This window comes from Oncorhynchus nerka, linkage group LG24 (assembly GCF_034236695.1).
Source record: "Oncorhynchus nerka isolate Pitt River linkage group LG24, Oner_Uvic_2.0, whole genome shotgun sequence".
NCBI classification, from domain to species: domain Eukaryota; kingdom Metazoa; phylum Chordata; class Actinopteri; order Salmoniformes; family Salmonidae; genus Oncorhynchus; species Oncorhynchus nerka.
The window spans coordinates 80457623-80474965 of record NC_088419.1 but is presented as its reverse complement, the minus strand read 5'-3'; the positions used below and the strand labels follow the sequence as shown (position 1 = coordinate 80474965).

Below are 17343 nucleotides of genomic sequence, written 5' to 3'. Positions count from 1 at the left end.
CTTTTTTCTCCCCTCCTGTCCTCTCTCCATCTTTACATTCCTCTCTCCATCCTTCCTGTCCTCTCACCATCCTTCCATCCCTCTCTCCATCCTTCCATTCTTTTCTCCATCCTTCCATCCCTCTCTCCATCCTTCCATCCCTCTCTCTATCCTTCCATCCCTCTCTCCATCCTTCCATTCTTTTCTCCATCCTTCCATCCCTCTCTCCATCCTTCCATCCCTCTCTCTATCCTTCCATCCCTCTCTCCATCCTTCCATCCCTCTCACCATCCTTCCATCCCTCTCTCCATCCTTCCATTCTTTTCTCCATCCTTCCATCCCTCTCTCCATCCTTACATTCTTTTCTCCATCCTTCCATCCCTCTCTCTATCCTTCCATCCCTCTCACCATCCTTCCATCCCTCTCTCTATCCTTCCATCCCTCTCTCCATCCCTCCATCCCTCTCTCCATCCTTACATTCTTTTCTCCATCCTTCCATCCCTCTCTCTATCCTTCCATCCCTCTCTCCATCCCTCCATCCATTTACATTTACATTTAAGTCATTTAGCAGACTCTCTCTCCTCTCCCCTCAGCTCCCTGTAAACCAGAAAGCCCTGCGGTGAGCCTGGAGTGCAGTACTAACGTAGCCGAGGTGACGTGGGACAACGCTGGACCTGACCAAATCCACATGGTGTCAGCGGTGGACTGGCAGGGAGTGAAGAGCTCCTGTAACAGCACTGGCTCCAACTGCACCTTCAGCTCTCTGAGCTGTGGAAAGGCCTATACAGTCACTGTACAGGGCCTCACTGACACCTGCAAGAGCACACTCAGCACCAGCATGAACCTGCTCACAGGTGACACACAGACAGATATGGTAGAGAGAAACTTCACTATGGAACGCCATTTATTGGGTCTATAAATAAATGTGTTGAATACTTAACAGCAGTGTAGTGACTCCAGGTCTAGATTTGTATAAGAAAACATTCTTAATTTTGTATAGCATATTGTGTAAGCAGCATGTAGGCTACTCTCCTTGGATGTCACAGTGTAATCTTAGTTAATTAGGGAATGGAGCCATCTCTGGTTTCCCAGTCATTTGTCACACCTCTTTAATCCTCATAGCCATGGACTCAATGGCCACATAATGGAAGTGTGCTCAGAAAAACATAATTTATAGAATGGGTTTCTACATTCAAGTCAATAGGTCTGTGACGGGTGGATGGGTAGAATTCTCTCACTGTATCAGTATTACAGTTTTTCTCAGTCGCTTTGGTGCATTTTTCACATCATCCCTAACATGTGCAAAATAATAAGTGCATTTCTCAGAACAATTTGTACAAACTGCAATATACAATAGATGTTTCTAAAGCTAGTCAGTCACTAAAAATCCTTAGTACATCTCTCAAAAGTAAATATTCATGCCAATGATCATGTCAGTGTCATCAGAATGATAAGTCATTGAGTCATTGTTCACGAACATGGTCGTCAAAATGTTTAGGCATGTTGTCAATGTAACTGTGTACTTCGAAAGTATTACCTGATGTAAACTTAGGCTACAGTTTGGATGACAGTTACTGTATTGAAAATGCACAAGGCTGCACTTCTATGGCATATATCAATTCCAACAGTACTATTTACATATTACTGTACGTGGGTTATGGATTGAAAGAGACTGACAACCCAAGGGGCACAAAGGAAAAAAAACTAAATTAGAAAGAAACACAGGAAACCACCCCTAAGGCACAACTTTGCCCGCAGCACTGTTGTGCTGTCTCTACACATCCAGACGTTCCTGTCTGTCAGCCCACATATTCTCATCCACATCACACCGGATATTTTCCCTTCCAACGTGGAAAGAATCTTTTGGAATGCCTTATCCATCCTCTGCAGGTGTCTACTGTGATGTCCTCACATGCTGCATCCATTGCAGCCAGCAGGATCATCTGTGTGTGTGGCTGACGATCGTACACCTTCCACCTCCATGCTGAAAAGAACTCCTCAATTGGATTAAGGATTAAGGAATGGTGAATAAGGTGGGAGGAATTCTATGAGCATCCTCGGGTGGGTCACAAACCATTGCCTTGATGATGTTTGATCGATGGAAACTCACATGATCAAAAATGACCACATACTTTGGGAAATCCTCTCTAAACACACCCCTCTCATCATCAGGGATGAGAGCCCTGTAGAGAGTCTCTAAAAAGTTGAGTAGATGCTGGGTGTTGTATGGCCCTATAAGGGGGATATGGGTTAGGACACCATGCTCCGAAATAGCAGCACACATGGTGATATTTCCTCCCCGTTGGCCTGGCAAATCCACAGTAGCTCTGTGACCGATGATATTCCGACCCCGCCTTCTGCATTTGGTCAGGTTGAAGCCAGCCTCATCCACGTATACAAAGTTGTTAGAGGGTTCACTTGATTCCAACTCCATTATACGCTATATCCCAGAACACACAGTTGAATTTGTTTTGGTAAGGAAGAGTGACATAAAATGTACATATATTGCATGTTCCTTCCACAGCAATGGAAATGTGTGCAGTTTATGCTTACTGTACTATGTATCACTATAAAATGTTGCTGTAAAGTAGTTACATAGATATATGTTTTACCTGTACATTCTGGTACCGTAGCTCCTTAACTCTGTCCTTATTCCTTTGGAATGGTACACGGTTTCATACTCATCTGGTTTCTATGCAGCACCCTGTCGATGGTTGAGATGCTAACCGTATGGATGTTTTCAAAGACATCGTTGTCTTCTATAATGGTCCTTTGTATTTCCCTGAGTCTCATGGCATTGTTTGCTCGGACCATGGTGCAAATAGCCTCCTCCTGTTGAGGTGTGAAAAGGCGTCCTCTGCCACCGGTTTGAGGTAATCTTGCAGTCCTATGTGGGGAAAAATGCAGTGATGCATCGCACACTTTCACATCGACAAAAACTATGCGAACACACATTTTACTGTAAAACATACAGGTGGGTGCATGTAAGGTGCAGTATGTATCTGTATAGAGTATATTTCTGTATGCTGTGAAATACAAGTGGACTACTGCAATATGAAGCATTGTAGGAAGTATACAGTATACTGCTTATATACAGTAACAGTGCACTGTACATTGGTGGACATACTTGTTCTCTCTTCGAAATGTTTAAACTAGGACACGGTTGATCTCCCAATATTCGGCTGCACCCTTCGACCCGCCTCAGCCATTGTAAGGCCATGATTGACAACATGGTCTACAATAGTGGCCCTTATGTCATCAGATATGCGCCTATGTCCTCTACTGCCTCTTCCTCTGTTTTGCCTTCCACCACGCATCCTTGCTCCTCTTCTACCTCCTCTTGGCTGTTGACCTTGTTCGTTTCCTGGTCCATCCATTATTGGAAAATTGCAACTCTGTGTTGTGGTCTGTCTATATATGCTTGCCAATTGATTCTTCATGAGATGCACCTTAGACAACTGGTTGATTGTTGGTTGAACTAACACTTTACATTCCTTCATGAGTGAGGGTCAATTTCACCTGCATGATTCATCAATTCACGTTTTTGTACAAAAGGTCTAATAGAAATGTGTAAAACTATGCTTGACAGTTTATGACAAATAGTTCAACAATTTTGCATGTAATGGCTTATGCAAGGAACTAATGCCTAGATGTTTTGAGGGGTAAGAGTATTCAACAGAGAACCATCTACTATATTTTGATCAACATGACATGAGCAATAGATAATGTGGAAAAAGCTGACACTTGTACATTATCAATTGCAATTTGTTCAAAGGAATAAGAAACTGCTTTAATGATGTGCACAAGTGACTAGATTATTTGGAACTTGTACAAGTAGTATCAAGAATTGCACTTTTGATCTAAGAAATGCACCAAAGCGACTGAGAAAAACCGTAAAACCCAACACACACCCTGATCCAACACTCACCTCTCTGTCCCCCTAAGTGTTTATATTAACAGATGTTAATGAAATATAATAGTGTTAGAATCTTTAAAGCCCAACACACATGCACCCTCCTGATCCAACACATCCCTGTGTCCCCTTCCAGCCCCCTGCGTCCCCACCCACTTGACAGCCGATGTGGACTGTGAAGCCGGCATCACGTCTGTAACCTGGGACTCAGCCCGTGGTGCCACCGGCTACACAGTACATGCAGAAGGCAGTGGTGGGCACAATGCCACCTGTACCAGCTCAGACACCAACTGTGCTTTCCTTGATCTGGTGTGTGGACAGGACTACACTATGGTGGTGCTGGCTAACCACGACAGCTGTGTCAGCCTGGCCAGTGAGTCCATCACCACTACCGCTTGTAAGTACGCCAGCACACCGATAACCTTGAAAAACGATCTCGATCTCTCAGATCAACCAACCAAGAATCTTTTATCAGACAGTTATGAAGCCTCATTCACTGTAATTCACTAATATGTTTTATGAACATTAAACCAATGCTTACCTAAGCCCGTCTAGTCAACTTCTCTCTCTCTCTTTCCCCCTCTCACCTCTCTCCAAAACATATATACACCAACGTGTTTCTCTCTCTCTCTCTTTCCCCCTCTCACCTCTCTCCAAAACATATATACACCAATGCGTTTCTCTCTCTCTCTTTCCCCTCTCACCTCTCCAAAACATATATACACCAACGTGTTTCTCTCTCTCTCTCTTTCCCCCTCTCACCTCTCTCCAAAACATATATACACCAATGCGTTTCTCTCTCTCTCTTTCCCCCTCTCACCTCTCTCCAAAACATATATACACCAATGCGTTTCTCTCTCTCTCTCTCTCTTTCCCCCTCTCACCTCTCTCCAAAACATATATACACCAACGTGTTTCTCTCTCTCTCTTTCCCCCTCTCACCTCTCTCCAAAACATATATACACCACCGTGTTTCTCTCTCTCTCTCTTTTTCCCTCTCACCTCTCTCCAAAACATATATACACCAATGCGTTTCTCTCTCTCTCTTTCCCCCTCTCACCTCTCTCCAAAACATATATACACCAACGTGTTTCTCTCGCTCTCTCTTTCCCCCTCTCACCTCTCTCCAAAACATATATACACCAATGCGTTTCTCTCTCTCTCTCTCTTCCCCCCTCTCACCTCTCTCCAAAACATATATACACCAATGTGATTCTCTCTCTCTCTTTCCCCTCTCACCTCTCCAAAACATATACACACGAATGCGTTTCTCTCTCTCTCTCTCCCCCCCTCTCACCTCTCTCCAAAACATATACACACCAACACGTTTCTCTCTCTCTCTTCTCCCCTCTCACCTCTCTCCAAAACATATATACACCAACGTGTTTTCTCTCTCTCTCTTTCCTCTCACCTCTCTCCAAAACATATATACACCAACGTGTTTTCTCTCTCTCTCTTTCCCCCTCTCACCTCTCTCCAAAACATATATACACCAACGTGTTTCTCTCTCTCTCTCTTTCCCCCACCTCTCTCCAAAACATATATACACCAACGTGTTTCTCTCTCTCTCTCTCTTTCCCCCTCTCACCTCTCTCCAAAACATATATACACCAACGTGTTTCTCTCTCTCTCTCTTTCCCCTCTCACCTCTCTCCAAAACATATATACACCAACGTGTTTTCTCTCTCTCTCTTTCCCCTCTCACCTCTCTCCAAAACATATATACACCAACGTGTTTTCTCTCTCTCTCTTTCCCCCTCTCACCTCTCTCCAAAACATATATACACCAATGTTTTTCTCTCTCTCTCTCTTTCCCCTCTCACCTCTCTCCAAAACATATATACACCAACGTGTTTCTCTCTCTCTCTCTTTCCCCCTCTCACCTCTCTCCAAAACATATATACACCAATGCGTTTCTCTCTCTCTCTCTCTTTCCCCTCTCACCTCTCTCCAAAACATATATACACCAACGTGTTTCTCTCTCTCTCTCTTCCCCTCTCACCTCACCTCTCCAAAACATATATACACCAATGCGTTTCTCTCTCTCTCTTTCCCCCTTTCCCACCTCTCTCCAAAACATATATACACCAACGTGTTTCTCTCTCTCTCTCTTCCCCCTCTCACCTCTCTCCAAAACATATATACACCAATGTTTCTCTCTCTCTCTCTTTTCTCTCTCTCTCTTTCCCCTCTCACCTCTCCAAAACATATATACACCAACGTGTTTCTCTCTCTCTCTCTTTCCCCCTCTCACCTCTCTCCAAAACATATATACACCAACGTGTTTCTCTCTCTCTCTTTCCCCCTCTCACCTCTCTCCAAAACATATATACACCAACGTGTTTCTCTCTCTCTCTCTTTCCCCTCTCACCTCTCTCCAAAACATATATACACCAACGTGTTTCTCTCTCTCTCTCTTTCCCCTCTCACCTCTCTCCAAAACATATATACACCAATGTGTTTTCTCTCTCTCTCTCTTTCCCCTCTCACCTCTCTCCAAAACATATATACACCAACGTGTTTCTCTCTCTCTCTCTTTCCCCCTCTCACCTCTCTCCAAAACATATATACACCAATGTGTTTCTCTCTCTCTCTTTCCCCCTCTCACCTCTCTCCAAAACATATATACACCAACGTGTTTCTCTCTCTCTCTCTTTCCCCCTCTCACCTCTCTCCAAAACATATATACACCAACGTGTTTCTCTCTCTCTCTCTTTCCCCTCTCACCTCTCTCCAAAACATATATACACCAACGTGTTTCTCTTTTTCTCTCTCTCTCTCTTTCCCCCTCTCCCCCTCTCTCCAAAACATATATACACCAACGTGTTTCTCTCTCTCTCTCTTTCCCCTCTCACCTCTCTCCAAAACATATATACACCAATGTTTCTCTCTCTCTTTCCCCTCTCACCTCTCTCCAAAACATATATACACCAACGTTTTTCTCTCTCTCTCTTTCCCCTCTCACCTCTCTCCAAAACATATATACACCAACGTGTTTCTCTCTCTCTTTCCCCCTCTCACCTCTCTCCAAAACATATATACACCAACGTGTTTCTCTCTCTCTCTCTTTCCCCCTCTCACCTCTCTCCAAAACATATATACACCAACGTGTTTCTCTCTCTCTCTCTTTCCCCCTCTCACCTCTCTCCAAAACATATATACACCAACGTGTTTCTCTCTCTCTCTCTTTCCCCCTCTCACCTCTCTCCAAAACATATATACACCAATGCGTTTCTCTCTCTCTCTTTCCCCTCTCACCTCTCTCCAAAACATATATACACCAACGTGTTTCTCTCTCTCTCTCTTTCCCCCTCTCACCTCTCTCCAAAACATATATACACCAACGTGTTTCTCTCTCTCTCTCTCACCTTCCCCTCTCACCTCTCTCCAAAACATATATACACCAACGTGTTTCTCTCTCTCTCTCTTTCCCCTCTCACCTCTCTCCAAAACATATATACACCAACGTGTTTCTCTCTCTCTCTCTTTCCCCCTCTCACCTCTCTCCAAAACATATATACACCCTTTCCCGTTTCTCTCTCTCTCTCTTTCCCCTCTCACCTCTCTCCAAAACATATATACACCAACGTGTTTCTCTCTCTCTCTCTTTCCCCCTCTCACCTCTCTCCAAAACATATATACACCAACGTGTTTTTCTCTCTCTCTTTCCCCCTCTCCCCTCTCTCCAAAACATATATACACCAACGTGTTTCTCTCTCTCTCTCTTTCCCCTCTCACCTCTCTCCAAAACATATATACACCAATGCGTTTTCTCTCTCTCTCTTTCCCCTCTCACCTCTCTCCAAAACATATATACACCAACGTGTTTCTCTCTCTCTCTCTTTCCCCCTCTCACCTCTCTCCAAAACATATATACACCAATGTGTTTCTCTCTCTCTCTCTTTCCCCCTCTCACCTCTCTCCAAAACATATATACACCAACGTGTTTTCTCTCTCTCTCTCTTCCCCCTCTCACCTCTCTCCAAAACATATATACACCAATGTTTTCTCTCTCTCTCTTTCCCCCTCCCACCTCTCTCCAAAACATATATACACCAACGTGTTTTCTCTCTCTCTCTCTTCCCCCTCTCACCTCTCTCCAAAAACATATATACACCTCTCTCCCATATACACCAACGTGTTTCTCTCTCTCTCTCTTTCCCCCTCTCACCTCTCTCCAAAACATATATACACCAACGTGTTTCTCTCTCTCTCTCTTTCCCCTCTCACCTCTCTCCAAAACATATATACACCAACGTGTTTCTCTCTCTCTCTCTTTCCCCCTCTCACCTCTCTCCAAAACATATATACACCAACGTGTTTCTCTCTCTCTCTCTTTCCCCTCTCACCTCTCTCCAAAACATATATACACCAACGTTTCTCTTTCTCTCTCTCTCTCTTTCCCCCTCTCACCTCTCTCCAAAACATATATACACCAATGTTTCTCTCTCTCTCTCTTTCCCCCTCTCACCTCTCTCCAAAACATATATACACCAACGTGTTTCTCTCTCTCTCTCTTTCCCCCTCTCACCTCTCTCCAAAACATATATACACCAACGTGTTTCTCTCTCTCTCTTTCCCCCTCCCACCTCTCTCCAAAACATATATACACCAACGTGTTTCTCTCTCTCTCTCTTCCCCCCTCTCACCTCTCTCCAAAACATATATACACCAACGTGTTTCTCTCTCTCTCTCTTTCCCCCTCTCACCTCTCTCCAAAATATATATACACCAATGCGTTTCTCTCTCTCTCTTTCCCCTCTCACCTCTCCAAAACATATATACACCAACGTGTTTCTCTCTCTCTCTCTTTCCCCCTCTCACCTCTCTCCAAAACATATATACACCAATGCGTTTCTCTCTCTCTCTTTCCCCTCTCACCTCTCTCCAAAACATATATACACCAATGCGTTTCTCTCTCTCTCTTTCCCCTCTCACCTCTCTCCAAAACATATATACACCAACGTGTTTCTCTCTCTCTCTCTTTCCCCTCTCACCTCTCTCCAAAACATATATACACCAACGTGTTTCTCTCTCTCTCTCTTTCCCCCTCTCACCTCTCTCCAAAACATATATACACCAACGTGTTTCTCTCTCTCTCTCTTTCCCCTCTCACCTCTCTCCAAAACATATACACACCAACGTGTTTCTCTCTCTCTCTCTTTCCCCCTCTCACCTCTCTCAAAACATATATACACCAACGTGTTTCTCTCTCTCTCTCTTTCCCCCTCTCACCTCTCTCCAAAACATATATACACCAATGCGTTTCTCTCTCTCTCTTTCCCCTCTCACCTCTCTCCAAAACATATATACACCAACGTGTTTCTCTCTCTCTCTCTTTCCCCCTCTCACCTCTCTCCAAAACATATATACACCAACGTGTTTCTCTCTCTCTCTCTTTCCCCCTCTCACCTCTCTCCAAAACATATATACACCAACGTGTTTCTCTCTCTCTCTCTTTCCCCCTCTCACCTCTCTCCAAAATATATGTACACCAACGTGTTTCTCTCTCTCTCTCTTTCCCCCTCTCACCTCTCTCCAAAACATATATACACCAACGTGTTTTTCTCTCTCTCTCTTTCCCCCCCACCTCTCTCCAAAACATATATACACCAACGTGTTTCTCTCTCTCTCTCTTTCCCCCTCTCACCTCTCTCCAAAACATATATACACCAACGTCTTTCTCTCTCTCTCTCTCTTTCTCCCCTCTCACCTCTCTCCAAAACATATATACACCAACGTGTTTCTCTCTCTCTCTCTCTTCTTTCCCTCTCACCTCTCTCCAAAACATATATACACCAACGTGTTTCTCTCTCTCTCTCTTTCCCCCTCTCACCTCTCTCCAAAACATATATACACCAACGTGTTTCTCTCTCTCTCTCTCTTTCCCCCTCCCACCTCTCTCCAAAACATATATACACCAACGTGTTTCTCTCTCTCTCTCTTTCCCCCTCTCACCTCTCTCCAAAACATATATACACCAACGTGTTTCTCTCTCTCTCTCTCTTTCCCCCTCTCACCTCTCTCCAAAACATATATACACCAACGTGTTTCTCTCTCTCTCTCTTTCCCCTCTCACCTCTCTCCAAAACATATATACACCAACGTGTTTCTCTCTCTCTCTCTTTCCCCCTCTCACCTCTCTCCAAAACATATATACACCAACGTGTTTCTCTCTCTCTCTTTCCCCCTCTCACCTCTCTCCAAACATATATACACCAACGTGTTTCTCTCTCTCTCTCTCTTTCCCCCTCCCACCTCTCTCCAAAACATATATACACCAATGCGTTTCTCTCTCTCTCTTCCCCCCTCTCACCTCTCTCCAAAACATATATACACCAACGTGTTTCTCTCTCTCTCTCTTTCCCCCTCTCACCTCTCTCCAAAACATATATACACCAACGTGTTTCTCTCTCTCTCTCTCTTTCCTCCCACCTCTCTCCAAAACATATATACACCAACGTGTTTCTCTCTCTCTCTTTCCCCCTCTCACCTCTCTCCAAAACATATATACACCAACGTGTTTTCTCTCTCTCTCTCTTTCCCCCTCTCACCTCTCTCCAAAACATATATACACCAACGTGTTTCTCTCTCTCTCTCTTCCCCCTCTCACCTCTCTCCAAAAATATATACACCAATGCGTGTTTTTCTCTCTCTCTCTTTCCCCTCTCACCTCTCTCCAAAACATATGTACACCAACGTGTTTCTCTCTCTCTCTCTTCCCCCCTCCCACCTCTCTCCAAAACATATATACACCAATGCGTTTCTCTCTCTCTCTCTCTTACCCCCTCTCACCTCTCTCCAAAACATATATACACCAACGTGTTTCTCTCTCTCTCTCTTCCCCCTCTCACCTCTCTCCAAAACATATATACACCAATGCGTTTCTCTCTCTCTCTTTCCCCTCTCACCTCTCCAAAACATATACACACTAATGCGTTTCTCTCTCTCTCTTCCCCCCTCTCACCTCTCTCCTTACATATACACACCCATGTGTTTCTCTCTCTCCTCTCCCTCCAGTACCCTGCCGCCACACTGGCCTGCAGGCCTACCTGAACTGCAGTACCAACACAGCTCAGATCTCCTGGACGCCTGGTAACGGCACTCTGATCTACAAAGCCCTGGCCGAGGGCTTTGACATCAAACACCAGCTCACCTGCTCCAGCCCCGGCTCTGGCTGCAATATCAGCAAGCTGCAGTGTGGAGAGAGGTACAGGGTCAGTGTCAGGGGAGAGGGGCGCACCTGCCCCAGTCCCGCCCGCGACTGGGTCGTAGTCAACACAGGTAAAATACAGTTCTACCATCATACCAACAGTCCTACCATCAAACATCTACACACACCTACAGTACCAGTCAAACATCTACACACACCTACATAACCAGTCAAACATCTACACACACCTACATAACCAGTCAAACATCTACACACACCTACATAACCAGTCAAACATCTACACACACCTCCATAACCAGTCAAACATCTACACACACCTACAGTACCAGTCAAACATCTACACACACCTACATAACCAGTCAAACATCTACACACACCTCCATAACCAGTCAGACATCTACACACACCTACAGTACCAGTCAAACATCTACACACACCTACATAACCAGTCAGACATCTACACACACCTACAGTACCAGTCAAACATCTACACACACCTACATAACCAGTCAAACATCTACACACACCTACAGTATCAGTCAAACATCTACACACACCTACAGTACCAGTCAAACATCTACACACACCTACATAACCAGTCAGACATCTACACACACCTACAGTACCAGTCAGACATCTACACACACCTACATAACCAGTCAGACATCTACACACACCTACAGTACCAGTCAAACATCTACACACACCTACAGTACCAGTCAAACATCTACACACACCTACATAACCAGTCAGACATCTACACACACCTACATAATCAGTCAAACATCTACACACACCTACATAACCAGTCAGACATCTACACACACCTACATAACCAGTCAGACATCTACACACACCTACATAACCAGTCAAACATCTACACACACCTACAGTACCAGTCAAACATCTACACACACCTACAGTACCAGTCAAACATCTACACACACCTACAGTACCAGTCAAACGTTTGGACACACCTACAGTACCAGTCAAACGTTTGGACACACCTAAAGTACCAGTCAAACGTTTGGACACACCTACAGTACCAGTCAAACGTTTGGACACACCTACAGTACCAGTCAAACGTTTGGACACACCTACAGTACCAGTCAAACGTTTGGACACACCTACAGTACCAGTCAAACGTTTGGACACACCTACAGTACCAGTCAAACGTTTGGACACACCTACAGTACCAGTCAAACGTTTGGACACACCTACAGTACCAGTCAAACGTTTGGACACACCTACAGTACCAGTCAAACGTTTGACACACCTACAGTACCAGTCAAACGTTTGGACACACCTACAGTACCAGTCAAACGTTTGGACACACCTACAGTACCAGTCAAACGTTTGGACACACCTACAGTACCAGTCAAACGTTTGGACACACCTACAGTACCAGTCAAACGTTTGGACACACCTACAGTACCAGTCAAACGTTTGACACACCTACAGTACCAGTCAAACGTTTGGACACACCTACAGTACCAGTCAAACGTTTGGACACACCTACAGTACCAGTCAAACGTTTGGACACACCTACAGTACCAGTCAAACGTTTGGACACACCTACAGTACCAGTCAAACGTTTGGACACACCTACAGTACCAGTCAAACGTTTGACACACCCCAGTACCAGTCAAACGTTTGACACACCTACAGTACCAGTCAAACGTTTGGACACACCTACAGTACCAGTCAAACGTTTGGACACACCTACAGTACCAGTCAAACGTTTGGACACACCTACAGTACCAGTCAAACGTTTGGACACACCTACAGTACCAGTCAAACGTTTGGACACACCTACAGTACCAGTCAAACGTTTGGACACACCTACAGTACCAGTCAAACGTTTGGACACACCTACAGTACCAGTCAAACGTTTGGACACACCTACAGTACCAGTCAAACGTTTGGACACACCACAGTACCAGTCAAACGTTTGGACACACCTACAGTACCAGTCAAACGTTTGGACACACCTACAGTACCAGTCAAACGTTTACCAGTCAAACGTTTGGACACACCTACAGTACCAGTCAAACGTTTGGACACACCTACAGTACCAGTCAAACGTTTGGACACACCTACAGTACCAGTCAAACGTTTGGACACACCTACTCATTCAAGGGTTTTTCTTTCTTTATTTTTAGGGGTGAATCAGCTTTATATTGCGTAAAGATTGTGGCTTCCATCAATGTAATTGTCTGCATAATTTCAAATCCCCCTTATATTTTTTGGTAAATATAAAGTCAGCAAAAAAAGAAACATTCCTTTATTAGGACCCTGTCTTACAAAGATAATTCGTAAAAATCCAAATAACTTCACAGATCTTCATTGTAAAGGGTTTAAACACTGTTTCCATTGCTTGTTCAATGAACCACAAACAGTTAATGAACATGCACCTGTGGAATGGTCGGTAAGACGCTAACAGCTTACAGACGGTAGGCAATTAAGGTCACAGTTTTGAAAACGCAGGATTGCAACAACAACTACCCGAGTTACATCAGGAATGCACAAGCCCTCCATCAGTGCTAAGTTTGTTAACAAGAAATGTATGGATTGGTTGAAAAACGAGATTTAATGACTCCAACCTAACTGTATGTAAACTTCCGACCTCAACTGTACATATGCATACATAAACATTCATACATATACACATATATACATACATACACATACCTATATACTTTTGTTAGAATATACCTTTATTATTCCCCGTAAACCCTACCACCCTTCCCCCAATTGGAGTCAACTAATAAACAATAACACGCAGGCTTCTACCTTCACTTTTATATTATACACATTTTACAGACAATCTATTTTACAATAGTTATATTTTGTTTGTTTTTAGTCCTTCCTCTATTTCTGATGTCCAAAATTTCTGATCCTATATACAGATTGTAAATTAAAGATAAACATTTTTGCTAAAATAATAATTATATTATTGATTGATTGACTACGGCTTTTCAAATCACCCAGTATTGCTATCTGCAGCGTTAGTTCTAGGCAAATGTTGCAGTTCTTCAACCAATCCTGGACCTATGACCAAAAACGAGCTACATATGGACAATACCAAAATAAATGATGTAATGACTCTGCCTCCTCACAGCAGAATCTGCAGAGCTGGGAAGATTCTATTGTTTGCAATCATTTTGTATTGTAATTTAAATGGTAAAATTAGATGTTTTGATTCCGGCATTGTTTTGCGTGTCAATTCATAAACCATGTGCCGTGGAATGGGTACATCGAAAAAATGTTGGTCCTAAAATGACATTGGTAAATGTTTTTATTTATCACAATTTTTATTTATCACAATTTTCTTTAACCATTTATGTTCTTTAATGCAGGGCCGACAGACAATTTCCTTACTTTTTTCCTACTTGCCTCTTCCATTTTTGTGGTAATACTGCAATTAGTTGGTTGTAATTTTGGGTAGAGCAGACATTTCCATATGTCTGTGTTAGCTGCATGTGTGACATAACTCCACCAGTCCTATTTATGATATCATTCACTAAAATTATACCTTTTTAAACATTTCATCAAAAAAATATGTTGCAACCAACTTTCTAAGGCTTGATTAAAAAATAACGATATTTTGGAGATGATTTCCTTTTCAAACTACTGAAAGTGAGCAGTTGTAATCTGAATAAAGGGAAAGGGCTCTTCTTGAACATGGGGTGAGACATTCCTACTAATTTACTAGAGAACCAGTTTGGATTTAAGTATAACTTTTGTATGACTTATGCCTTTATTTTAATTTCTAACTGACCCCAAACTTTTGAACGGTATTGTACATGCAAAACCCAATACTGTACATCCAAAGACCAACTCAATCGCACACAAAGGCCTGACAAACTACATCCCTAAACTCAGATCGTGAAATCCTTCACACACACCATACTGACTAATCCTCGTCTCCCCGCTCTCCTCAGCTCCCTGCCCCCCTACGGCCCTCAGCGTTCAGTCTTCTTGCAGCTCTGACAACATCTCTGTCTCCTGGGCGGCATCACATGGTTCCATCTCCTACACGGCTGTCGCCGTGAGCAACGAGGGCCACTGGTTGTCATGTAACACCAGCACAACAGCATGTGATATCTCAGGACTGTTCTGTGGACAGGAGTACCAAGTCTACGCTGCTGGAGTGGATAACAGCTGTGTAGGAGCCAAAAGCAACATGTACATTGTCAATACTGGTATGTGTTTTTCTGAAGACTGGGACTAGATCTTGGGATAGAAAAACCCCACCACTTGTTACTGTCCTATTTACTGTTAAGAACACATCATAACACAGCTATACTATTGGAACAGAGCGAGCTCTTTAAAATAAACTTTGGATTCAACATACAATTCATTAGACAATCCCTTTGGTGATCCCCCTCTCTGACCCTCCTCTCTCTCCTCCCAGCTCCCTGTGTTCCCACGGACGTGCAGAATGCCCTGGACTGCTTATCAGGTGTCCTCACTATCACCTGGCAACAGAGCGGCTACACCCCCAACCACTACCACGCCGAACTGACGAGCAGCGAGGGTTTGCTGACCGTGTGCGACACGAATGTGACCACTTGTGTGGTTTCCAGAATGCAGTGCGGTCTGACCTACAGTGTTGTGGTGGTGGCTCACGACGATGTGTGCAACAGCTCCTACAGCCCCACACAGCAGGTCACAGCAGGTAGGATTCACCTCTACTGAAACACACCATGGTCAGTACTTATTGGCCATACATAGAAATAGTGGCATTCAGGGATATATTGATGACTACTAGAGAAATTAGTATCCTTGAGATACATTACAAAGTACTTAAAATAATCCTTCTTCACTATGACTAAAAGTATGTGGACACCTGCTCGTCGAACATCTCATTCCAAAATCATGGGCATTAATATGGAGTTGGTCCCCCCTTTGCTGCTATAACAGTCTCCTCTCTTCTGGGAAAGCTTTCCACTAGATGTTGGAACATTGCTGTAGGGACTTGCTCCATTCAGCCACAAGAGCATTAGTGAGGTCGGGCACTGATGTTGGACGATTAGGCCAGGCTCGCAGTCAGCGTTCCAATTCATCCCGAAGGTGTTCGATGGGGTTCAGGGCTTTGTGCAGGCCAGTCAAGTTCTTCCACACCGATCTCAACAAACCATTTCTGTATGGACCTCGCTTTGTGCACGGTGGCATTGTCATGCTGAAACAGGATAGGGCATTCCCCAAACTGTTGACACTAAGTTGGAAGCACAGAATCGTCTAGAATGTCCTTGTATGCTGTAGCGTTAAGATTTCCCTTCACTGGAACTAAGGTGCCTAGCCCAAACTATGAAAAACATCCCCAGACCATTATTCCTTCTCCACCAAACTTTACAGTTGGCACTATGCATTCGGGCAGGTAGCGTTCTCCTGGCATCCTCCAAACATAGATTTGTCCGTCGGACTGCCAGATGGTGAAGCGTGATTCATCACTCCAGAGAATGCGTTTCCACTGCTCTAGAGTCCAATTGTGGCGAGCTTAACACCCCTCCAGCTGACGCTTGGCATTGCTCAAGGTGATCTTAGGCTTGTGTGCAGCTGCTCGGCCATGGAAACCCATTTCACTAAGCTCCCGACGAACAGTTATTGTACTGATGTTGCTTCTGGAGGCAGTTTGGAACTCGGTAGTGAGTGTTGCAACCGAGGACAGACAATTTTTACGCACTGTGTGCACTTTAGCACTCGGCGGTCCCTTTCTGTGAGCTTGTGTGGCCTACCATTTTGCGGCTGAGCCGTTGTTGCTCCTAGACGTTTCCACTTCACAATAACAGCACTTACAGTTGACCGGGGCAGCTCTAGGAGGGCAGAAATTTGACGAACTGACTTGTTGGAAAGGTGGCATCCTATGACGTAGCCATGTTGAAAGTCACTGAGCTCACTGAGCATACTTTTGTATATATCTGCCTCTCTCTTCTCTTCTTTTATCTTCTATTCTCTCCTGTTCTCTTCTACCCCCTCTCAGCTCCCTGCCCTCCAGATGCAGTCAGTGCCGTGGTGGACTGTGCCACCAACGTTGTCACGGTAACCTGGGACAAGAGCGTTGCCGAGGTGCTGTACACAGTTACTGCTGAATGTCCCAGTGGTCAGCACTATACCTGCAACGTCACGGGAATGGGCTGTGACCTCAGCACCCTGTCATGTGGCACAGAGTACAATGTGACTGTCACCCCGTCACATGGCGGCTGTGTCGGTGTCAACACACCGTCTCAGCTGGTCAAGACAGGTAGGGATCAATCAATCAATTAGTCAATCA

The 17343-nt window shown here is 44.3% G+C and overlaps 1 protein-coding gene across 1 annotated transcript in view; it reads left to right on the top strand.

Moving 5' to 3' along the window:
• Window positions 1-17343, top strand: part of LOC115108768 (uncharacterized) — a 60469-nt gene that overhangs the window by 14932 nt on the left and 28194 nt on the right. The window contains exons 21-26 of the mRNA XM_065008520.1: window positions 573-833; window positions 4029-4301; window positions 10913-11176; window positions 15011-15271; window positions 15484-15747; window positions 17053-17313. Coding sequence (XP_064864592.1) covers window positions 573-833; window positions 4029-4301; window positions 10913-11176; window positions 15011-15271; window positions 15484-15747; window positions 17053-17313 — 1584 coding nt within the window. The remainder of the gene's footprint in view (window positions 1-572; window positions 834-4028; window positions 4302-10912; window positions 11177-15010; window positions 15272-15483; window positions 15748-17052; window positions 17314-17343) is intronic.